Source organism: Dysidea avara, chromosome 2, assembly GCF_963678975.1.
Source record: "Dysidea avara chromosome 2, odDysAvar1.4, whole genome shotgun sequence".
Lineage (NCBI taxonomy): Eukaryota > Metazoa > Porifera > Demospongiae > Dictyoceratida > Dysideidae > Dysidea > Dysidea avara.
In genome coordinates this window covers 28985646-29011972 of record NC_089273.1, presented here as the reverse complement: position 1 = coordinate 29011972, position 26327 = coordinate 28985646, and the positions used below count along the sequence as shown (strand labels likewise).

Here is a 26327-nt window from a genome sequence, read left to right as displayed (position 1 = left end):
AAATGCTGCTATAATTACATCTGTTTTCTTCTGCAACTATAAAGGCGATTGCTAGCAAGTATTAATTGTAGCTAAAAGATATACTGTACTCTAATAGAACAGTTACATTCCATTCTTGTGACTCCTTTATTAGGTTATGCAAATTCTGTTTTTATGCTAGCATTTTTAAGAGATGTCTCTAAGAAAATTTAAATTATGTTGCAAATAAACTAAGGTTTGTTTATTTTTAGTACTTATATCCCAGTGAAGCCATACTTCAAAGAATTTACATGGACAATATGGTAGTTATTGCCCAGGAAATATATAGCTACCATATTGTCCAGTAAGGTGGTAACTACCATATTGTCCATTAAGGTGTTAATCACCAATTGTACAATGTCAGCAATCAAAATGCAGTGTCAGCATAGCATGTTCATGTAAGCTGAATATGAAGCCATATAAATCAAAGTGACAACAGTCTTTTGCTTGAATATAAGCCAGTTATATCACAGCAGCCATAGATTATATCACTCGTCCTTAACTTTGCCTTGGGCTCATGTCAGTAACTAAGATATTCTATTCTGCTGTCATATAACTATTATAACATATATCTGAAAATTCTCCTATTATTCCACAATTATTATGAAGACAAACCATTACATGTAATCAGTCTTAGTATTTAGCTTCACCAGCCAACTGGCTCTGCGGCAACATAGCCAAAACTTTAATTTAGCTCTGCTATCTTTAAGCCTTGGGTGGTTGCTTCCCCAATGATACACCAGGTATGTCCATTTCTGTCAGCCGGAATTCCATCAACTGCATGTGTTATTCAAATGGTAAATGAATTATTAATACCGTGGCCCCATTCAAATTGGTGGATGTTGAGTTCTCATGGTTTCCCCGGAGAAGGCATAGAGTCTATTGCAAAAGAGATGAATTCTACTGCAAAAGTGACAAATTTAATTGCAAATGGGATGAGGTCAATTGCAAAGGTGACGAATTCAATAACAAAAACCTATAAAAGCTCATGAGGTGCCTATTAATGGCTATCATTCCCAATATTACACCAGCATCTATATGTAGCTAATAACAGTTAAAATGTCAGTTTTTCAGTGTATTGTACCATTTATATTGATACTTCAACTTTGTGTTTATCTGGTAGTTATTTTTAGAATACTGTATCTCATTAATCCGTTTGGCTAATATATTAGATAATCACAAATATTTACAACAGAATCTGAAATTCTACATTAGAACTATAATACACATGTACTTGCCATAATATTATAGTATTAATCAAATTTATGATGCTTGAATTTTAAGTGCAAACACAGAGCATGTACTTCCATATGCAGATATATGTAAAAGCACTATAATCTATATATGTTTGCTTTGTTTTGTATATAGATGCAAAGCCAAAAAGCACATCACCAACCAAGCCTCCACCAAGTAAGTATATTTCAACTCTGTCATAGACCATTTTTATAATGTGCACTTTTTTTTATAATGTGCTATAAAAAGTGATTACATTAATGAAACTTGAAAAATTTAATAATTTAGCATGTCTTTAGGTAGCCAATATGAAATTTGTGTACAGTATACCCCTTCTCATGCGCGAATTGAAAACTATTAAATGCACTGATTCTAAGGTGGTTTCGCACCACCATATCCCTCCAATGTCTCCTTGGACAAAAACAACACTTCCTAGCAGTAAAGGATTGTTTTTTCAAAGCCAACAGCAAGTTTTTAGGAAAAATTGGCTCTTACTGTGCGTACAGTAGAAACAAAAAAGAAGGCAAGGTGTGATGATTTGAATGTATTTAACAAAAACCCAGTATGCTACTCCTTTCACACCCATACCAAGCTACAGAGCATTATTTTTGAAGGTTTGTGTCATAAATTGTGTGTTTATGATTACAGAGTAAATGTGCTTTCCATTTTGCCAAAAATGCCATCCCAAAAACCTGCCAAAGAAACAAAATTTTGCACAATTTACACAAATTCATTAAACAGGGCATCCGCTATACAGACAACCAACAAGTACAGTAAGTGTTTAATAGATTTAGCTCAAGGTTGACTGTATCAGGTGAGCTCCAATACAGGTGTAGGAGCTAAAATTAAAGGAAATTTACAGTAAATGTCCTTATTCAATACCAAGGAGCTGTACAACTACTGTAGATACAACCATCCCCAGGTTTATCAATCAAGGCGCCAGATGATTCATATGGCATTCCACTGGGTTTGGGATATGCAGCCAGCAAAAACAGACCTGAAATTTGATAACGTATTCATGTAGCTTTGTGGCCATAGTGACAATTCAATCATGCTTCAATTTTTCACACATCACAACTAGCAAGAAATCTAGGAGATTGATAATTATCATTGCTAGGTTGCCATTCTCATGTACAGTATATTTATATTGTGTACTTCAAATATCTCTTCATATTATATCAAAAGGAAGGAAAGTTTGCCATAATCACTCAATATAGTTTAGTTGAAGCAATTCTAATTTTTCCTTTGCTGTGCTTGATGTGATCTGTTTCACTTTCAGAATAAATAATAACTATACCATTGACATTTAAAGTGAACACATATGTGTATACAGTAGTTTGTGCTCATGCATGTAATTGATTCTGCTCTAGTTCATTTGTTAATGTTTATAGATGAAAGCACCAAGTCGAAGCCAACATCATCATCAGTAAAACCACATGGCACTGCTGCTTTAGCTGGTATGAATATTCTTTTATCGTATGGCCTTTTTCTGTACACTGTTCATGTATATAGTATCTGTTCCTGTTCCTCCAGTTTTTTCACCATTAAGGACATTATGCACCTGTTAGAATATTTCACAGAATTTGTTGTAATTCTGATTATTGTAAATTTGAAAGCCTTGAATTGCCTTACTGTGGTCATAAATATTTGAATTGTCAAACGACACATTAAGACTGGTTTTCCAGAATCAGGTCACATGTAGCAAATTAGATTTTTCTTAACAAGGAATCCATAAGTACCACAAGACACTTATGGACTCCTGGTACAACACTGTTAATTAAATCCCAGTGCATAGAAGTATCAAAGTACCATGTTGGGTTTTAACTACAGCTAGACAGAGTGGCTCTGTTACTGATGCTCATTATTTATCAACCTGTGATAACCAACTCATCACTTAGTAGCAGGACCATTTCATCATTCATAACAACCACAATGATATTGTACCAAAAACACTGAGAGTAAAACTAGTGGATGTGTGTATTCTGAATATTCTAAATATGCGACCAGGCCTGCACAAATAAAGCATGAGGGCATATAAAACTGCCTCCTTTTTCAAACTTTCTTGACTTATATATGACCTTTTGTGCCATCATGCAGTTTTTATCTTCTATTAAACATTGGACTGGTATTATAGTACAAGTTACAGAATCTATTCCAATATTGTGATATGACCTGTTGTGTGATGTCATGCAGCTTGTGCCTGCATGCCCTACCTAGCCTGATCACATATGTGGCTAGGCCACCGCTTTTCGTCATTTAGCATTTTGTGCATTGTATCCATGCATATAATAGTGATTTACGATTTACAAGAAAAAATAGGGATTTTAAGTTCGATTAGGGATCACAGAAAAAGTAGAGAAACAAGAGAGATTGCCTACACCTGCAGAATAATATATACTGGTAAACATTTAATCCTTACTTCAGTCTATACCCATGGATGAATTAGGAATAAAAATTAATGTCCACTGGTATAATATCTGCAGGTGTAGGTGACCTTCCTTGTTTCTCTACTTTTTTCGGTGATCTGTAAATCAAACTTACAATTCTTAATTTTTCTTTATGCTTGTTTGTAATAACATTACTATGACCAGTGAACCGGCACATACCGCATAAAAGAAAGGATGATGCCAGAGTTAATGCTTTCGTCTGAACACATGCTCCAGCTATCAATTACTGACTCAAAAGTAAAGTGGCCATTATGCTTTACTTTTAGCTATGTTCAGCCCATTACACAGTGCTACTAGTGAAGAACAGTAGGAGAAGCGCTCCAGTCACCATGAAAAGTATGGATGATCAGCGAACCCCAACTATCAATTACTGAAGAGGCCTAGGAAGTAGCCATTACACTTTGCTTTCAGTCCTTTTCACAGCATTACAAACAAGGAACAGTAGGAGAAGCGCCTCTGCAATCAATTCAGTCACCACAGAAAATACTGATGATTCCTGTTTACAAACATAGAGAAGCCATCATGCCACCACAAATCGACACCTTGGGTTGCCAGCAAAAAGAAGTGGGACACAAAGGAGGACAAAAGTAAGTCCATGATGCGTGCATTGTATGTACTTACTGCTGTATGCCAAAAGGCATGTCTCGGGATAAAGTGATGTTGAATACGGCAGTGAAAAAATCGAGCCCATAGCCTTAACCATTATCAAGTTACACTTGCCTGGCGGCATCAGACAGTTAGTTAGTTAGTAAAAAATTTCATTGAATATATATTTTTTAATTTTCATACTATCTATTGGAAGCATTAGGGTTGTATTGAAAGCACTTTTGGACTTGATTATAGTAACCATGCTACCAAGACACCAGGATGGTATTGTGAATCTGGTTTTTGGGTGATACTTTTTGGCCAGAAAATTCCAATCCTCCATGATCTCTAATATCAAATGGTACAGTAGTACATTTTGAGTAGGGATCAGCCCGAAAATTTCATGTGCCACCCAAACTTCTGCCTTTGAAAATCACCCTAGAGACATCTTACGCAATGAAAATCACTTTTATGGAATAGCACTAGTTCATATGATACATAAAATATAACAAGATGCTTACAGATGGCCAGATATAGAATTTTTTTTTTAAATCGCCATAACTCAAATTTTAGTCTTATTGCCTGACTGTCTATCAGACCATGGTCGCAAGGCTAGAGACTAAACAAAGCAGCGGATGGCCACCATTTTATGCCACAATAACAAACTCACCAGTGGGATATGCCTTTTGGGGTTCCAATGAGTGTAGGCCCTCTGCGCCTTGTCTTTCTTTATCTCCAATCAGGCTGCTTGTCTTCTTCTTTATCCAATGAAACCATATCGAGGCATTAATTTTCCGTATCAACACTTTCTTTCAGTAGCATACATGTGTATAGACACCACTTAACTATTTCAGAGCTGGATTTTTGAAGCACTTCAATCCTGGCATTTCTATAAGAGGTATACTAGCTAGATATCTGCAACTTCGCGATTGGGATCTCGTGCGTGATTTGTCTGGTGGTGCCATGCAAAAGAGTGGGCGTTGCCAGACTAGTTTGCAATAGGTTTACAACCACACCCATCTAGGTTGACTACTCGTGATAGAGTACAAAGACCACGCCTCTTCACAATCTAGCTATTTGCTGAGACCTTATTGGTGTAGCTAGCTGCACATCCATTGTCTGACTCGGGATACTCTAATACAGCAGTCACTCTAATACAACAGTCATGCATTTATGATATTCTAATAAAACAGTCACAAGTATAGTTGAGCTACAACAAAAAACTAAACAAACTAGTATTTAAAAATTGTTAATTTAAAAATGAAGTAGGGATCTATGCAATGAAAAATAATGAAACAAGAGATGAACGATGGTATTACAGCAAGCTCAGTGGGAAAGTTCCTACTTTGACACATTAACTATAGGCCAATCCTCCATGATTCCTAATATACAGTGTACGATACTGTGTTTATATACAGTATGTATATATTTTAATGTAATACAGGAGCTACTTCTAATCAAAATGATGATGATGATGAAGGTACTGAAAAAATAATCAATCCAGATAATGGAAGTGGTGTAGTGAGTGATACAACGATGACAGAAATCAAGGGTGCAGTCTGTTTGATTAGAGGGTAATTATTTATGAGCTTGTACAGGGGTTGATCAGGGGGTGCACAGGCAGGAAGTGCATGGAGTAAACATGCAGGGACCTCTTGTTGTCCTACAACACATACTAGAGCCATTCACAATATTAAGTGTACTGTTTAATCAAAGCAACTTAATAGTGAACTGAAAGAGAGGGAGAGGCACAGGGGTGCTGCCCCTCCCCATCCTTAAACCAAATGAAAGATTTCATACAAGATTGAGATACTCTAATAGAACAGTCATCACACGCAACGTAGAAAATTCTCCATGTTTACCAGGGAACTATGTATGTCTACAGTGGCTATGGTGGGGAAAATGCATGATGTTATGTATACTGAGCAGTGACTGTCCTTTTTTGTACCATTCTACATACAGTATACGTATGACAATTAATTTAAGATGCTTACCTGTAAACTATTGTAATTTGCTTTTTTTTGTTGTGAAATAATTTTTGTATACAAAATTTGTACGAAAATTTCTTGCACGAAAATTTTTATACAAGATCGAACTACTCTAATAGAGCAGTCATTCACGTAAAATCATATGAAATTATTTTTACACAAAAATTTTTATCACAAATTTTTGCATGAAAATAAAGCGAATTCAGTACTAATTATCACTTATCCCTACAACTCGGGCTTTTGAAGAGTATCCAGAAACAATAATAATTTTTACTACTGCAATTTTAATATTTGTACATAAAAGCTTCTCTACACGCTACAATGTGATACTAAAATTTACAGCATGCTTATTTTAATAACATGCATATTGTGTGCATTCCACCTGCACCATGATTGCAGCCAGTACAAATTATAATACATGCACAATTACCAATATACACAGTTATACACAATATGTGAAACCATGTCATTACATATTATGCTTCAGTGTTCTTCATGTAGACATGCGCATGTTATGTCATCCCTCGTGAAGCCTTAAGCTACCAACCACCACACTGTGACTCAAACAAAACAATATTTTGTAGCATAACTTGGTTGCAAAAGGAGGGCAACATTGGCACTAATGCTTTAAGGAGAAGTGTACTTTTTGCTGGAATAATGCATTGCCATACACACATGTGGAAGTATATCACATTGGTATACATGTGTCAGATATAACACACCAGTACTCATGCTGTATGTAACACACACACACACACACACACACACACACACACACACACACACACACACACACACACACACACACACACATACACACACACACACACACACGCACACGCACACACACATACACACACATGCACGCATGTACACACATGCAGACAGATGTGTTAAATTACTCTGGACTCCTGCTCATATAATTTATGTAACTACTACCCTGGTGCACTCCTTTTTGGATCTATCCTTGTTTGTATGCATAACCATAAAAAAAATTATTCATATGCACTGCAGGAGTCAAGGCACTGGTACGGGATTTATTGGTCGAATGAAGCTGAATGGAAAGTTTACTTTTGTTCTCATGACCAACAATCATGTATTTGGAGATGAAGATACTGCACAAGGCAGTTGCATTGAGTTCCAGTTTTTACCACACCAACCTATATACCTTAGTGAGTTAATAGAGGAAGGGCAATTTTTTTGGACTAATCCAAAGAAAGAGGTATGTAGTGTATGTATTTAGATGTAAGTAATACTATTCAGGTACAGTACAAGGTATGTATACTCCAAAGTGTACTAGTTTGTTATATATTGTGTATACATGTATGTAATACAGTGGAATGTGAACAAGTCCAAACTTCCCATTATTTTGTAGTAGGCATGTGGCTACATTAGACAGGTAAATTATAGTATAACCCTTCCACTTAGAAGTTAAAAAATTACCTATCCACTAAGACCAAAAATGCTGATTCAGAAGTACTTCTAAATGATTAATAATTATGTTACCTGCTGCATAAACTAGCTTTGCATTTTACTCCAACTGACTTCTTTGGTTGTCTAGAGGGAAATCGATTGGGCTGTTAAAGTTTCAGTCTTATCTGGTGAATACTGTTGAGTTATAGCGATAAACAGCAGGAAGAACAAAACAATTGATTGTTCAGTAACTATTATATAGGGAAAATTACAAGCACTCATTCAATCTATTATAAGTTGCAAGTGCAACAGCTTATGGAGTTGTAACTTGTCTCATTTTGTTCATCATGAATGGGGGAATTCATCAAGGTACAGTTTTTGGCCCATATCTATTCATGCTTTCAAGCAAGAAGGTTGTTCAAGCATAGAAATGGCAACGATAACACTATTATTATACCGCTGTGTAAACAAACACATCCATGTTTGCTTTATGCATAGTACAGAAATGCAACAAAATATGCTTACTGTCCATGAAGAGATAAATCCAATTGTACAAAAGTTATATAATTGTACAAAAGTTATATCAATTTGAGTAATTGTTTCATTGTTTACTGAAGCAAATTATTACATGCATAAAAATTAATTATTTTTGTACCTTCCATTGTCTATCTCAAAAACAGAATTATGCAAATTAGTTTGGTTTTCACTAAGTGGGTCATATATAGGGTGGGTAGTATTTTAGTTATAATATCAAACAATGATATTCTGATGAAATGATACCAGTATTGTCAAAAATTCTTGGAAACGATATTTCCATGCTATTGTAATTACCATGGTGTTCTCCATAAAAACCATAAAGTAAAATATCCATATACTCATACTAGCCTACTGTAAGCATGGCAGGATGTCACACCACTGCCACTGTAGCTCCAGGAAAGAGAAGGATCCAGATCCAGGGAAGATCCAGATTGTAGATCCAGAGAAGGATCTGCAGAGGGTATATTAATCCTTTTTAAAAATCGAGATACTCTAATAGAGCAGTCACCTGTACTCTAATAGAGCAGCCAAGTACAATCTAATAAAGCATTCATGCAAATGTAAAAATATTAGCAGATTTGTCATTGCAATAGGCAACTTTATGCAAATGATATATGGTGTGCTGGCTTTTTATTGCAGAAGAATATTACTATAGGAGACATTGTAGCATTATATTATAGGTGATGCAAAGCTGAGTATGAGCTTCTATTGCTAGTCTGCAGCTTTTTAGTCATGCATGGGAATAGATAGATCTTCTATATTTATAGCATGCACTTGACTCTACAAAACACATCCCCATGCACTACACTTTGTTGTATATAGCAAAATTTAAGTCTATCTGATCTCTGTATCTCCATGCATACATGTAGTACAATGAATCGTATTATGTCATGTATATGTCTGCTGCAAGTGACGTCATTTGTGCAGGAAAGTGTGGTTTGATGGTCGAGCACCTTAATATAAAAAGAATATCGAGATATTTTTCCATGGTATTTTATCATGATAGTAAAACCACCTATCCCTAGGCACATATTTTTGTTGATATCAATATGTGCATAATATTTTATATTTCAATATCAAAGCACATAAAGTAGGTGATCTGTTATGGTGTTTGTATGGTTTTAGCCCTACATCATTTTTACTAACTATAATGTTGAAAGCTGAAATAATTATAATAAGTATGTATTTATTATTATACGGAAGTATATGTACATATTAGCAAGAGTTACATTAATATAAGTATAATTATAGCAAAGTAACTATAAGTAGAGTATATACTGTAAGTACAATACCACACCTGTATGTCAAAGCATTGCCACAAGTGCTGCAGTATAACTTTATGGCAAATGAAGCACAACAGCTGTGCTCAAGATCCTAGTATAGCGCAAAGAGAAGCCAATGTCTATAACCAAGTGCTGAGTGCAGTAGTAAAGTAATAGTTACAATAATAATTATTAGTTGCCCAGTATATAAACCACACTATTATGGCAGCTACATATGGGTTACAGTGATTGTACTACACTTGCATGCATTATCAGTACTAATCCAAGTACAAGTGCAATCTTCCATAAACTTCAGCTCAACTTAGCTGAGTTCTGTAATTGCCAATAGTCCTGGTGTTGTTGACAGCAAACTGCTGATGCTTTAAATTTTAATTAATATCACTAGTGTAGTTGACAAATCTTTGAAATTTCTTAAAGTACAGTTGATGGGCTTTAAATTACATTTGGTTGTGTTTGTAAATCAACTGTATTTTGTGGAAAGTAAGATACAACTAGTATTTTTAAAAATGTTAATTTAAAAAAGATGTAGGGATCTATGCAATAAAAAGTAGTGAAACAAGAGATGAACGATGGTATTACAGGATAGCTCAGTGGGAAATCCCTACTTTGGCATTGAGCAAAATAATTGTTATAGCTAATGTGCCAAAGTAGGGACTTTCCCACTGAGCTATGCTGTAATACCATCATTCATCTCTTGTTTCACTATTTTTTGTTGCATAGATCCCTTCTTTATTTTTAAATTAACAAATTTTAAGGTACTAGTTTGTTTAGTTTTTTTGCTGCTAACTACAATGTAACTAGTGACTGTTTGAATAGAATATCATACATGACTGTTGTATTAGAGTGACTGTTGTATTAGAGTATATCTCGAGTCAGCCAAGAGGTATGCAGTTACCTAGACTAATAAGGGGTGAGGTCATCTTCTTTACTGCTAAGTAAACAGCTAGATTGTTAAGAGGTGCTCTATTGCTATTAGTTCACCTAGATCTTTACTTGATGAACGTGGTCACAAACCTATCACGAACGAGATCCCAATCGTGAACTTGCAGATATCTAGATGGTATAGTGCCAGGACTGAAGCGTTTCTGAAATCCAGCTCTAAAATAATTCTGTGGTGTCTATATAATTATGTTGCTGAATGAAAATGTTGATACGGAAAATTAACACCTTGATATGGTTTCGTTGGATGAAGAAGAAGGCTAGTAGTCTGATTGAAGATAAAAGAAAAGACAAGGCATGAGGGCCTACACTCGTCGGAATCCCAAAAGGCACATCGTGCTGGTAAGTTTGTTATTGTGGCATAAAATGGTGGCCATGCGCTGCTTCATTTGGCCTCTAGCCTTGCGACTGTGGTCAGTGAGGCAGGCAGTGAGACTAAAATTCAAGTTTTGGTGATTTTTAAAAATTCTATACCCGGCCACCTGTAAGTGTTTTGTTATATCAGTTTAATGCTGTTATATATATTATATGGACTAGTACTATTCCGTAAAGGTGATTTTCGTTGCTAAAAATGTCTCTAGCATGATTTTTAAGGGCAGAATTTTGGGCAGTGAGGGAAATTTTCTAGGCGTTCCCTACTTAAATGGTACTATCGTACCATTTGATTATCTAAATTTGTTATTAAGTAAGAACTTTCTTACATAGAAATTACTGTAAGTTGTGTACAGCCAGCTCAGTGAATAAGAATTTGGGTGTGTTAGGTGTGAAGGTCGGCATTTTCCAACATTTTTTGCATTTTTGCACAATTTTTACCATATGCTAACTGTTCTATTAGAGTATTTAAACACTACAATTTTACACTTGTTTGTATTGGTTTTGTTGTGTAACTTTATGGCTTTCACTCATTTGGTTTTGAACTATCAAAAGGCATTTCTGTGATGGTTAGTCTGTGTACACAACAATTTCAAGTTATTCCCATATTATGCTGTTTTGTCCTGTATTATCCTGTACCCATGATAAACCAATCCATCCTTTTTACATAAATAGATATGAATATTAAATTCATAAGCAAACTTGGCACTTGCATGGATTCACTTATATACATGTTCTGTGTCTGCACCAATTTTATAACAATCGAGTTACATGTTTGTGCAAAATTAATTTTGTGAGAAATGTGTGTAAAGAAGAAAGCAAATCTTGGTCCCTTTAAAACCCTTAATAAAAGAAAGACACAGAAAAATCATCACTTTAGTCACCCATATGTACAGTGTATCTCAGGAATGGCTAGAGCAAAGTGGAGTATATTTGCTGTGTAATCTTCCCTAACTGGCAGACAGCTATAATGTAAAAATGGTATGCTTTGGTGAAGGACCATCGATTTATGCATGCACAAAAATTTTGTTTCTTTATTCCTGCTAATATACCCATGTTGTGGTGCACCAACTTACGTGGCCACATGATACACTATAATGCATGTTGGTTCATAAACTGCTTAATATAATAGTTACTAGTAAGACATGAGCCTTGATAACTGTAATACATATACCTGTAATACATAACTCATGTATGTAAGTCGATTAATAAGTTTAACATTAGTTATACTGCACATTTTAATAACAAGTTTATTATTTACATAAGTGTAACTATATTTTTAAAACACCACATGTATTTTGTGTAAAACACAGTTGGATTTTTCAATTGTAAAAATCAATGGAGAAAAATTAGAGGAAAAACTTCGTAAAAACGACAAGAGCATTATCCCTATTAATCTATGTGCTTCTGCATCCATCAAGACTGGAGATTATATTCGTATAATCCAACATCCTCATGGAGGAGAGCTGTCAATGTCTATGTCAACCTGCAAAGTATTAGGTAAGCAAGTTTTTCATTTGATACCATACAATGTAATTATGTGATTTTATGAAAAAGATTTCACAGTAGGAGTTGCTTGTTTTTATCTTGTTTGCACCACCCCACTTAGACAGCACATTTGATAACATTCGTTACCTTGTAAACTGCTAAAACTAGTCAGACTAATCCTACCAGTTGGTTCTGTGACTAGAAATAGATTACATGAACACTTACTGATAGTCTGACATGGAAAATTGAAGCAATAACCCCATACAGATGGCACGATTGATTACGTGCGTGACACTGTCTAGTGCTAAATAAACTAGCCAAACCAATCCTACCAGTTCGTTCTCCAACTACAAATAGATGACAATTTACTGATAATCTGATCACCGAAAATTGAAGCAAGTCAGGTACTCAAGGAAATTGCTCCAAGCAAAACGACCAGGAAGTGCAATGAAGCGCTTAAAGCACCACCTAGGCTTTTGTGTACGAAAAATACAGCTCCCAGGGGTTGTCTTGAGGCAAATACAGCACTCAGCTTCACGTCATGCTGTATTTGCCTCTTGATATACCCCCTCATGCTGTATTCTCCATACACACGTTCGGCCGTGCTTTAACTATAACATGCAGTATGTCAGTTTAGTTTAGAAAACACTTTCAATTCAACTACAAAAAAGATTGCAAGTACATGCATAAATGTAGGGTAATTAAGCCACTAAACTTTAAAGTAGACCAGATGTAGTAATTTTAGCAATAAAGTTTGATAATGTATTCATGTAACATTATCAGTTACTATGTATATGTGTTTGTTTTCATAACATTCCTTTTATAACTGAGCTGCGTAACTGTACTGTATATTTTCCGAGGTGTACTGTATTTGCCCAATTAGCCACATAACTGTGCTGTATGACTCATACAGTACAGTTATGCAGCTAATTAGTACAATAAGGAAAATACAGCAAGTGGTGGCATTTTGATCTCCCACACAAAGTATAATAAATTAGGGGTAAAAAAAGTTTGGGCATGGCTTGTGATAAAAATATCATCCAAAAGCTACTCCTCTTTCCTCTCACAACAACACGACAGTATTGGTTAGGTAAAATCAAGTACAAACATCCCTTCAGATCAACCTGAAACATTCTCGTCAAGTTGCTATAGAATTTTGACAATCTATATTATTTTATAGGAATTTTCTACTGTGTGCCTGCCTAGCTGATACATTCAATCAAGCATAGCAGAAAAGAGCTATGGCGCTACTTCTTTCATAGAAATGCTTTGAATTCACCATAGAAACCTTTGGCATATTAATAGCTATACAATACAAGCACTATTGTCTTACTTTTATCCTTCCTAACTAGGATTAGAACGAATGTACAAATACATGCTCTGAAGCTTCTTTTGAAAATGGAAAATGTTACCGAAGCTTCGAAGCTTTGATACTAATGTCATGTCAACAATATTATTAATGAACACAATTGATGGTTATTTTTGGTTATTAGGGTGTACATACCCCTACACTTTGTTATAGCTCCTGTATAAACCATTGTTTAAACTATATCCACATCAAAAAAAAACATAAAAATTTGCAGCTTCCACAAGGAATGACAATACTTGTGCAACTGGTTAAACTTGTTAGTATCCTAGCTTTGGTGGGATAAAACAGCATCCAAATGTTATGAAACCAAACAAAGCTTCAAAGCATCAAACTATTTGTGTAACCATAGTAGCCATTAGTCAACCACAGTATGGCTTCAATCTTTGGGTAGATGTGTTATTACACAATGTTACTGCATCAACATGTTGGAATACATGTGTTCTCGAAGTTCAGCCAGTGAGCTGTTCTTCATTGTAGACAAGATGCCTACTGCCACCATGAAATGGACTGCTTGTAGAATGTTATGTGCAAAGTGTATGTACGAAGTATCAATTAAGATGCTACCTCACATGTACAGGTAAATGAATCAGTCTGGCATAGCCACCAGTAGTAGGTACAGCTGGAATATAAGCGGACAGCCCTTGTGCTTCTATGAATACAACTGCATTATTAGATTCATGATCACTGCAGGTCATGACATCACTCATGATTATGAGTAAAACTAGAATTGTGATGTACTGTACATGTACATATATACAGTACTAGGGCATTAGTGGTCATGAATATATAAAAGGGTTCACAAACAAGGATACATAAAAAAATTATTAAGAATTTTAAACCAAAATATGGACATTACAGAACCCCAAATATAAAGTACTGAAACAAGCTGGATCAGAGTAGTGCGTAGTGTCCAATTACTGTAAAACAATAAGAAGTGAATATCCCTACTGTGCATTACTGTGAATGTACAAGGGGTTTACTTTTCAATAATTAACTATTGTGGCATGCATTTATTCTCAAATTTTGTAGTGGCTGGATTGATTGCAGAGACATTTCTAATACTGCTTTTTTGTTATTCATTTCCATGATCCCTACACTGAAATGTAAAATTTCTAGATTTTTCTTACACTTGTAATGATAAATGTATGCTACAATAATCTTATTACATCACCAACTTGGTAGTGGTGAATACATGCATTAATATGCTTAGTTTGTAAGCATACTATATTTCATGATCAATTTGTGAGATTTACAAATTAATGTTGAACTCTAGATGCTCTTCTGTTATATGAAAGTGGCACACATCCAGGATCATCAGGGTCTCCTGTGCTTAAAGAAATCAATGGGATGTTGGCAATTGTAGCACTCCATCGAGGTGGTAGGGAGGTTGATCCTAACAAAGATATTAAAATTGGTTACAACTATGCCACTCTGTTCAGTGAAATTCAAAACTGTGTTTCTGGGAAGGATTACAAGAAAAGTATGTTGCCTTGATACATAAGTATAGTCTTCTGAAAGCTATCTAGTAGTAGTAAATTTCATCATTTTACATGTTCACACCACAACATAATGATACTAACTCTACAGTAGATAATAAAGTTTTCTTCACAAAATGTGTGTGTATCTAGATACAAGGCCTTCTTTCTGCATAGTACATGATATATAAATAAATGTACCACTCTGCGTGGGCAGTTCAAAGGCACCGCCAGTGCCATAATTTGTATATTGCACTGCTGCAGACGCAGCGAGTGCATTATAACTTATAACGCACTGGTTGCGGTTTTGTAGACCACAACGAGTGCATTATAAGTTATAATGCACCGACCGCAGTGCAATATACAGATATTGCACTGGCTGCGGTTTTGTGCAGCATAGCACAAGTGCCGGTGGCGAAGACCACTACGACACCTCACCGAATAGGTGGAAAGACACTTCACAGATCACTCGAATTCTTTTATAGCCTGACATGTAAAGGTCGATTGTGGGCCATAACGTCACCAATACGTATAATGTTTACAAGCAGCCAATGGCGATCGAAAAAGCCAACGCGGGTGGCCACAACTCTAGTCTACATATATATAAACGTACTTATACACCTTACTAGTCTGGTGCCATCTTAGCCCAGATTAAACTGTAGTCCACTTCGACAATGACTCAATAAAACAAATATATTCTAAATAATATTAACCTTTACGTTCGATTGTGGGAACCAGTTTTGTCATGCCACCAGATTCGAGTTTAGCCAGTGTGAATAGTAAGAATTAGACTAGTATTGTTTAGTAGTTAGGTTTTGTTTACTTAAACCGTCTATTTAGCTGCTTTTTTTCGCTCAAGAGAATCACTATGGTGATTAGTCTGGTGCTTAGTCTATATGGCACACTGGCATTCTGAGCACTACATGATGAGAGTCGAACAGCGAATGCAGGTTAGTGATATAACCCATAGCGTACTAGTTTTCAATATCTCAGGTGGCTGCAGTACTGCAGGGGGAACGTCATCGCAATGTCTGGCTTGGTTACCCACAATCGATGTTAGAAACCTGGCCTTTATAAGTGTTACAGCTGTCTTGTGAGACTCTCCCCACCTATTAGGTGAGTTATACAACGTGCACTCGTGCTCTGCCTGTATAAACGCACTTGCCTTCGGGCCTGATGGCCCTCAGGCTCGTGCGTTTATATCAGGCAGAGCACTCGTGGCCGTTGTATAGCTATATAATATGCAACTGGGCCTGCGATAATAGGGCATGTGGGCACATAAAATATGACTACTTAACTTTTTCAAATTGTCATGACTCATGACATTTTATGTGCTAATGCTATGGCTATGATATTTACATCACTTATATAAAATTTAAATGGCTTCATACTACAAGTTACAGAATGCAGATATTCCATTCCACTGCTGAGAATGTGATGAAGTGTAGTTTTTGCCCACATGCTCTACTTTTTCAGGTCCAGTCACATTGTTGTGGAAACTATAGTGATTATATCATCATACCATAATTATGGTAGTACTGTATAGTAAAAATCATGGAGGCACATGTAGACTTGAGCGTTCTTGCTGAAAAAGTATCACCCAAAAACCAACATCACTTTTCTTTCATAACAGTTTAGCAGGCTTGGTTAGGCATAGCCAACCCCATAAATGTCTTCAGAGCAACCCCAAACCCTTGCAAGAGGTTTCTATGGTTTATTAATTTTTTTATTTGACTGAATTTGCTGCTAACAATCTGCCTGACTGATGGACTGACTGATGCCTCCAGCCAAGCACAATTTGACTATGATAAAATCTACTTCTTCACTGTTCAACATCACTTCGGCCTGAGACATACCTTCTGAAGTGGCTATAGATATAAACAATGCACTCATCATGGACTTACCTTTGTCCTCCTTGCATCCCATTCCTTTCTCAGATATTGCAGTAGCACATCATGGCTTTAGTGATTCTATTTTCGTAGTGTTACTTGAATAATTGCAGAGAGACACTTCTCATACTGTTTTCCATTTTAAAACACTTTTGTGGTGGATTTTGGAGCTGTCTGTATAATTATGTAGACCTTCCTCAGTTAGCGCTGGCAATGCATCACCACCTGAAAATTAATTTTAAATCTCTAACTGTTGCTATGGGTGGAGTAATGCCTTGTTTTTAGTAATTAACACTACATTTCTCTGTTACAAGTAGCTGTCAATAGTGTTTATGTACAACAAGGGTCTAAATAAGTTAGATTTCAGACCATAAGGGTTTATGTAATTTAGTAACCCTCAGGCCCTCTAGTAGTGCATTTGCTTCACTCAGGCGCCATGATGCAGGGCCATTGGGCGTAGACCCCATGGTCTGAAGTCTAACTATTACTTAACACTGGATGGGGTGCCATGCAGGCACTTGCTAGTAGGTTTGTCTATTGGGTCAAAGTTCAAAATGGGATAAAAAATTCAAACTCACAATCAAACTTATAAATTGAATTTGCAGAATAATGTGGAACTCACATGATATAAGGATTTCCAAGATGTTTCAAAGCTCCAGTAGACATTTTGCTTGATTGCAATGATGGTTCTTTCAGAGCTGTTGGTGGCATGTACATGAAATTATTATACTATGTTACAAGTGTAGATCAATGTACAGTGGAAATAGCAAAATAAAACAGAAATTGAAACATTCATATGTTCAGGTCACAGCTCAAACTCTGATATAATACTTCAAATCACACTTCAAGGTGAAATTTTGCCTGGCAAGGATTTTGACCGCAGTTTCAGATTGACTTACAGAGCATACCTTAATGACACCCGGCCACTTTGTGGTTCATAGTTGGGGTATATATACATTCAATCATAATTTCTGCAGTGGCTAGATTGGTTACAGAGGCACTTCTCACATTATTGTTTTCTTTTAACACTGCATAACACTGGTGCATGGAACATGCTGTAGCAGAAAACAAAGTAAAATGACCACTCCATGTTTCGGTAAATGAAAGTAGGGTGAGCATTCATCACACGATTAGTTTATATACTGGGTCTAGCAAAATTCTTTTCTTAATTTGATGTGATGGCTCATGATTGCAATAATTCTTTAAAATTAGAAAGTTTTCATTTAAGTAGGGATCAGTGAGTTATACAAAAGGTAATAAAACAGGGAAGGTAATCTACACCTGCAGCTATAGTGGACATTTAATCTCTAATTCATTCACAACTGTACTACTGACAGGCAGTATGCGGCTGGAGTGCACTAGTGTAATGGCTGCTGGTGTAAACACCCTACCATGTTTCATTGCTTTTTATTTCTGTCATTCTTACTCGAATGTAAAGTTTTAAAAATTAATTTACACATGTTATTACCTAAATTAATGGATTGCTCATACATTGTGCTATATTACAGAGCCTAAAGTGAAAAAGATCCAGGAATTTCTAGATGAATGTGAATCAAAGTGACCAATTTTATGGTATTGTTCATCATACTGCAGTAGCTGCATTGTGTAGTAGTTGGGTTTAGAACTCCTATATATCTAACATATATTAACAAAACTATAGACATGCACTAGCTTTATTGGTGTGTTAATGATTTGTTGTGTTTAAAATGTGACCTGGTCTGTAAAAAGGGGTCTTATAGCAGCCTTTTCAATTGCATTTACTTGGCTACCTGTAACTTCCCTTGTGAATGTGGTATCACCCTGAAATTTGGTCCCCGTATACCCCTAACATAGCACCATGGAATGGTGTAATATGAAGGTGATAGGTTGAACACATGAGGAGTTATGATTAGTCAAACTTGACTACTTGGAAAGGCTATAAGATCCCTTTTCGCAGACTAGGTCACAAATGTATTTTACATTTATGTAGCATGCTATTAAAATAATCTAATCATGTTAATAGCTACATTCATAATTAGATGCAATTAGAGACACACATATTACATTCTGTTATTTGATAGCAAAACACTACTGTATAGAGTTGGGATATAATATTGATTTCATGCACTTGAGTTATTTCCTTATGTCTCCATTCCTTCAAGCACAAAGGCAATACAACAAACATGTACCATTGTAGATAGCAATAACAAATGAACAACAGAACATGTATATAATTTACATATACACTGGCACCACATCACTCCATGTACAGAAGGCAATAAAAATTTGATTATAATATTATATAAAGCATGAACGGTGTTTGAAATACTCCTTTTTGCAAAGCTTCCAAGGGCATAGATTGCATTTAGGATAGGCATAGCTCAATAGCCAGGCTTTGTTGCAATATCGGGGTACAAGCTGATAATGAAATTCCAATGTTTGGAATGAAATACATATTTTTAAAGTTATTTTTGTCTTTTGAACATGTCATTAATTGTGTACTGGGTTAATAAATGTTGGCCAGACATTTTGTTAAGACACTGACTGTTCTGTTACATGTCAATTTTTGGCTGACATAAGTGAGGATTAACAGCATGGCATAGGTATTCTACCCATGATTATATTGTGCTAGCATTTTGGTAATATGCACTGATGGCATCGTGCACTGTCTACAAGCTGATATAGGCATATTAACTAAAACAGTATTATACCACAATGAGAATGTAACAATGGTTGGTACTGTGATACACAGCAAACTGTATTAGCTATATAATGTATTTTAGCTATTAGCGTGTATACCGTTCTACACTATATAGTTATACAACGGCCATGAGTGCTCTGCCTGATATAAACGCACGAGCCTGAGGGCCGTCAGGCCCGAAGGCAAGTGCGTTTATACAGGCAGAGCATGAGTGCACGTTGTATAACTGTTATGTACCACTCACCTAATAGGTGGGGAGAGTCTCACAAGACAGCTGTAACACTTATAAAGGCCAGGTTTCTAACATCGATTGTGGGTAACCAAGCCAGACGTTGCGATGACGTTCCCCCTGCAGTACTGCAGCCACCTGAGATATTGAAAGCTAGTACGCTATGGGTTATATCACTAACCTGCATTCGCTGTTCGACTCTCATCATGTAGTGCTCAGCATGCCAGTGTGCCATATAGACTAAGCACCAGACTAATCACCATAGTGATTCTCTCGAGCGAAAAAAAGCAGCTAAATAGACGGTTTAAGTAAACAAAACCTAACTACTAAACGATACTAGTCTATTTCTTACTATTCACACTGGCTAAACTCGAATCTGGTGGCATGACAAAACTGGTTCCCACAATCGGACGTAAAGGTTAGTATTATTTAGAATATATTTGTTTTATTGCGTCATTGTCGAAGTGGACTACAGTTTAATCTGGGCTAAGATGGCACCAGACTAGTAAGGTGTATAAGTACGTTTATATATATGTAGACTAGAGTTGTGGCCACCCACGTAGGCTTTTTCGATCGCCATTGGCTGCTTGTAAACATTATACGTATTGGTGACGTTATGGCCCACAATCGACCTTTACATGTCGGGCTATAAAAGAATTCGAGTGATCTGTGAAGTGTCTTTCCACCTATTAGGTGAGATGTCGTAGTGGTCTTCGCCACCGGCACTTGTGCTATGCTGCACAAAACCGCAGCCAGTGCAATATCTGTTTATTGCACTGCGGTCGGTGCATTATAACTTATAATGCACTCGTTGTGGTCTACAAAACCGCAACCAGTGCATTATAAGTTATAATGCACTCGCTGCGGTCTGCAGCAGTGAAATATACAAATTATGACACTGGCGGTGCCTTTGAACTGCCCACGCAGAGTGGTACATATGTTTTTATTTCTGCATCAACTGCATTCTTAATTAAGTAGAAGGAAAATTAGAAGTTTTAAGTTGGATTAGGGATGAAATAGAAAATTAATAGCATGCAGCACAAGTGCATTGCTACTTGTACAAGTTACAAAGTATAGAGTTACAATATTAAATGGGTATTATAAAGCTATATAGCTTATTCTTACGTCGAATGTTTAACTTTACACTGTTAAAACAAAAGTGTTATGGTAACACCCTCGGTACTACTACCATATAGTGACTGCATTGCACCTGTGGTAGATGTAATGCAGTCAATATAAATTATATACACTTGATTTAATAGTGTATGCATGAATGTTCCAATACAAATGCATTCTAGTACCATAATGATGTAACAATGGTATACACATGACATAGTACATAACTGTACTATAACAGAATACAGATAAGTAAATGTAAAATTTGTTAATGTATAGGCTTGAGTATTACAGTGGAACCTCTCTATTACGGACATTTTGGGACCCAAAATTTTTGGCCACTTTTTGCTGCAATATAGAGGTTTTCCTCTTTCAGAGGTAAAAAAAATGTATTAACAAGAGCTATTGGGACCAAAAGTTTTGTCCTTATAATGGAGAGGTTTTTTCTATTGTGTCCTTAATTCGGGAAGTTTGTTAAGAGAGGTTCTACTGTATGCTTTTTAAATTACCTAGTTTTTTTCTGGCAATTCTTAATTTTTTTATTCATCTATTAGAATATTCCCAAAATTATTCCCAAATATTCCTTGAGTAATTCCTGGATTTGTAAAAAGTCAAATGGATATTCTTCTGCAGCTGAAAATATAACCACTTGCAAGCATAAAAACCATACCCGAAGATCGAGATACTCTAATAGAGCAGTCACAACTAAACTTGTCTGACTGTTCTATTAGGGTAGGTGACTGCTCTATTAGAGTATCTCGATCTTCATGCCCGATTTTATATGCTAGCAATGATTGTGGATGTTCCTTTACAAATTTTTCTGCGATACTACACGAAAAATGTGTGAATTTTCCGGAAGATCACCCAATTATTCCGGAATTATTCCTGATTCTTTCTACCACCGATATTCAAAAAATTATTCCGCATAATGTACGCATGCCTATTAATGTAGGCATTATAGTGCTCTAATTTTCTGCTAGAACATCCTTCAACTATAAATACAACACCAACACCACTGGAATGAGCAGTCTGCAAGTGTGTCGTGCATCTCAAGAATCCGGCGTGACGCCGCGTGAGCACATGTACCGTATATCAATTAAATTTGGCGGTGAACTAAATTTGGCGAATTGGCAATTCGTCACTAAACCGACAAATTTAAATTTCGTCAATATTATTTTCAAACCTTGGGTCAAGCAGTTGTTGAAGTAAGTTTTCGACAAACCTACGTGGATACAGCTGAAACTGGTAAATTGGTGTGGTTCCACGCATGCAAAAGGGTGTGGCTTACTGACTATACTGGAACTCGTACTCGATCAGTGGGCGTGGCTCCACATAAGCTTGCAGACAACAGCAGCAGACATGAATTCGTGCGCAGCCATTGATAAATGGGCGAGTATGCCTACAGACAGGCTGAGACAGCAAATAATCCTGAAAGTGGGTGTGGCCACGAAAGAAATTGGAGCACAGATATTCGAGTACAGTAGCTGGAGCGGTACTACTTAAAGAGGAATAATTTCAAAGGGAAATTAATATGTCCTATAGTCTTTAAAGCGGGTCAGTAGAGCATCGTACTTACGCCATTCGCCAATTTTTCAGTGATAGCATTTCGCCAAATTAAAATTTCGCCAACTGCGATTTTATAGCAAATTAAAAATTTTACATTCCTCAAATTCTTTGGTGTGACAAATATTGTGCTATCTATTAGAAGCAAACCGCAGTGGTTCCTACCAAAAGATATAAGCAAAAGAAGTCAGCAGAGCGGTGTACGACATTTTTAGGATTTTTCTGTACATTAGCGTGGCACCCAGCACAATATCCAAAGTGCCATAAATTTGAGTATGAATTTTCTAATGACATAAAATTTTCACCACATCACCATTTAATGTAGTAAAATGTATGAGGTAGGTAAAACCTTTCTAAGGTGACCACCCCTTTGTAGAATGACCACTTGTAATAGTTAATGCTTGAGTAAGTAATTTTCTAAGAATAGTGTGTCTTCTGTAAAATTAAAATTATATACAGGTACCCCAAACATATTACAGATGATTAATTTGTGATACTGTATTACAGAGTGACCTTTGACATTACAGGGCACAATTAACAATTACTTTGCAAAATATGACAATCAGATTCCAACATATATGACCAGTATTCTTCAATATTATTGTAAAACAGCAATTTTTTGATACTATTTCACTTTATTTGCCACACTAAAAGTATAGACGATAGTAATTGTTATATAATATTATGATGACATCATTGCATAATAAAGAGAAACAATAAATGTGACCATGTTTTGGAAAACTATACATTTGGGCACATGCAAAATTTGTGGGAATTCTCAATTGAAAATTTCAGCGATTATTGTAACTTTTTTTTGCATATTCTGATAAAGCAACTATTAAGCCTTCTTGCTGTGAAATTTCACACCCATAGCTTCTTTATTCTAGGAGATATACTCAATTATATCAGACCATGTAGTAGTTTCACAATGCGTGGGACAGCAATTAACTTACAAATTGGGTGATTTGTTCATTCTCAAAACTGTACATTTTCTTGTCTTTAGACAATAATACAAGTGATTTAATTGAGGAAAGGCACAAAGAACACATGATTAAACTCTCAAAGATCTCTCTTCATCCATTTTAGATTGTAAGAATGAAGATCTTTGTCAACAAAGTAATTTGTCATCAATTTGTCACACCTGATCACTATACAGTTCTATAAACTGATGATGAAAAGTTAGTTTGTTGTGTATTAGACAGTAAATTAGCCATATCTTTGGAATGCTTCAATGTATCATCACAAAATTTTCACACAAGGTAGATAACCACCCAGTGCTTCATTGTAGCTATAAAAAAGAAAAATGACCATTGTGCCCAAATGTATGGTTTTCCAAAATAGAGTCACAAATTGTCTCTGACTAGAATTACACTTATGCAGCTGCAACAAAAAAGACAATAATAGTAGTGGGAAGATCAGAACATCACAACAGGTAGTTGTGAAGCCTTACAAGGTTGGTATCACTTGCCAAGCACTGCTTTTTCAAAAGCTATGCATCACCTTGCATGCTATTAAGCAATTCTTCACAACACAACAAACTGCTCACTTTAAAATTATATATATTTGACATGGATGGTTGTCTTGAATGCCAGGATGGTTGTAACGCAGAATTCTGAAGTGGTGCTACACCCTTTTACAAGACAAATTTTTGTCGTTGACCACCACAAAACACCTTTTCATCAAAAAATCAATGCTAAATTCAGAATCAGCGTATCTACTTTGCCTAGGATCACTTCTTTCAGCCTTATAGGTCACAGAAACTTGTGGAAACTTGATAACATTTGATATAAGTGGTGCCATAAAATCCCGTGTTGTCCCATACATTACGTTGTACAGAATTTTTGTATGGGCTCCCATTGGATAATTTTATTTCTGAAATTTTGATTTCATGTATTTCAATAGTACTGGATGAAATTTAATTTGTTAAAGTGCATTGTGAAGTACGAAGCATTGGTTACTACATACTAAAACAGCAGCTCGTGAAATATTTGTTGAAGGGGTGTAAATTGATTAGCAAATATATATGTGAAAAATTGGTAGGTTGGAAATCTCTATTTTCAGCTCCACAGCAATTTTACGATGGCAGTGTCATCAGCTCAAAAGTATAAACCACTTCAAAGTCGGCATAACAGTGTCATAATTGAAACCACAACTCCACCTTAGGTATTGTTTCATCATTGTGACACCTTCACTTTAGTTGTTTACCTTTAAAAGTTGTTAAATTGATTTTTTACTTACTTGAGATAACCACTTTCCTATGGGTATACACTGTTGTATTGAGAAGTGTGCAGTAGGTGAAACATATTTGCTCACCACAAAGCATAGATTACTGAGATGAGATCCGATAAGACCTGAAGTTTCTCTCATTACATGTACAAACTTGCAGCTAGAAGCAACTGCAGTTTCAAGACAGTCCAGGTTGCTAGATGGCTTCCTAATTCAATTGTGCCATTTTCACTTTAAAATGTTTGGGGAGCCCTGGAGAAAACAGTGTACTTATTTTCAATTTTTAAGCACTGTGCATGCCAAAGTAGCTAATTCCAACCCAACAAATTATAAATTTCTGAGATCGGCAATCAATACTCTATCTATTGAGCATATAAGAAGTCCATTTTTCGAAAAATTTTAAATCAGGCTGGAATGCCTACCAAATTTGAAGAAAATCACTCCTGGATCAGACATTTCCGAGATGCGAGCACCAAATTTTTGCTTTGATTTCTTCATTATTTTCTTCTTCATTTTACACAATTCACAAATCCATCATAACACCAATGCACAATCCAATCTGGCTGAAATTTGGCACACTTAAAGAGCTCATTAAAGCAGATCTCAGTACCAAGTGTGGTAGGAATCTGATGAACATTCACAGAGTTATTACTGATTATTTGCATAAAATAAGGTAGAAATTCTGTCATTCCCACGGGGTAGACCCCTTGGAGGAAAGAGCTAGTAAGTAGATGGAGTAACCATGCCTTTTTGTGTTTGAAAGGAATCGAGATAAAGACCATGGAGATATGATACAAACCCCAACCTGTGTCACAATTATGCGATTGAATTTTATGAATAATAATAAAACAGACAAACTGCTTAGAGCAATGAGCTGAAAATCGGTATGTAGCTGGAATAATCATGATAGAAAGCCCTTGAAGTAATACAGAAGAATCGGATTATAAACCACTTAGTTATGATTCAAAAAGCGAAATAGGTGTAGCAAAAGTGAGATTGAGATACTGTAATAGAGCAGTTACCCTAATAAAACATTCAGTTACCTAATGCAACCATTACAAGTCACCCTGTAGGGAGATCAGCTTGAAACCAATTCACCCCGTAGAGAGTTCAGCTACAAATAAATCACCTTGTAGTGAGTTTAGCTAGAAACAAGTTAATCTATAAAGAAATCAGCTAGAAGCAAGTCACCCTGTAGAGAGTTCAGCTACAAAGAAACCATCCTGTAGAGAGTTCAGCTAGAAACAAGTTACTCTATAGAGATCAGCTAGAAAACAAGTCACCCTGTAGAGAGCTCAGCTAGAAACAGATCACCCTGTAGAGCGTTCAGCTATAGAAACAAGTCATTCTGCAGAGAGATCAGCTAGAAGAAGTTGCTTTGTAGAGAGTTCATGATCAGCTACAAAAAAACCACCCTGTAGAGAGTTCAGCTATAAACAAGTTATAGAGAGATCAGTTAGCAACAAGTCACCCTGTA

At 36.0% G+C, this 26327-nt stretch overlaps 1 protein-coding gene and 1 long non-coding RNA gene across 2 annotated transcripts in view; one reads left to right on the top strand and one right to left on the bottom strand.

Moving 5' to 3' along the window:
* LOC136247037 (uncharacterized) overlaps nt 1-18723 on the top strand; it is a 70613-nt gene extending 51890 nt beyond the window's left edge. Inside the window, exons 8-14 of the mRNA XM_066038636.1 lie at nt 1387-1428; nt 2643-2708; nt 5728-5857; nt 7286-7493; nt 12129-12315; nt 14946-15152; nt 18545-18723. Of these exons, the coding sequence (XP_065894708.1) occupies nt 1387-1428; nt 2643-2708; nt 5728-5857; nt 7286-7493; nt 12129-12315; nt 14946-15152; nt 18545-18597 (893 nt within the window). The 3' untranslated portion in view covers nt 18598-18723. The remainder of the gene's footprint in view (nt 1-1386; nt 1429-2642; nt 2709-5727; nt 5858-7285; nt 7494-12128; nt 12316-14945; nt 15153-18544) is intronic.
* A 1285-nt stretch (nt 18724-20008) lies between these two features.
* LOC136244236 (uncharacterized) lies at nt 20009-20354 on the bottom strand. Its single transcript, XR_010695113.1, has 2 exons — nt 20298-20354; nt 20009-20236 (listed from the first exon to the last, which is right to left on the bottom strand). It is a non-coding gene; the product is annotated as an uncharacterized lncRNA (long non-coding RNA).
* Nucleotides 20355-26327: the final 5973 nt, after the last annotated feature.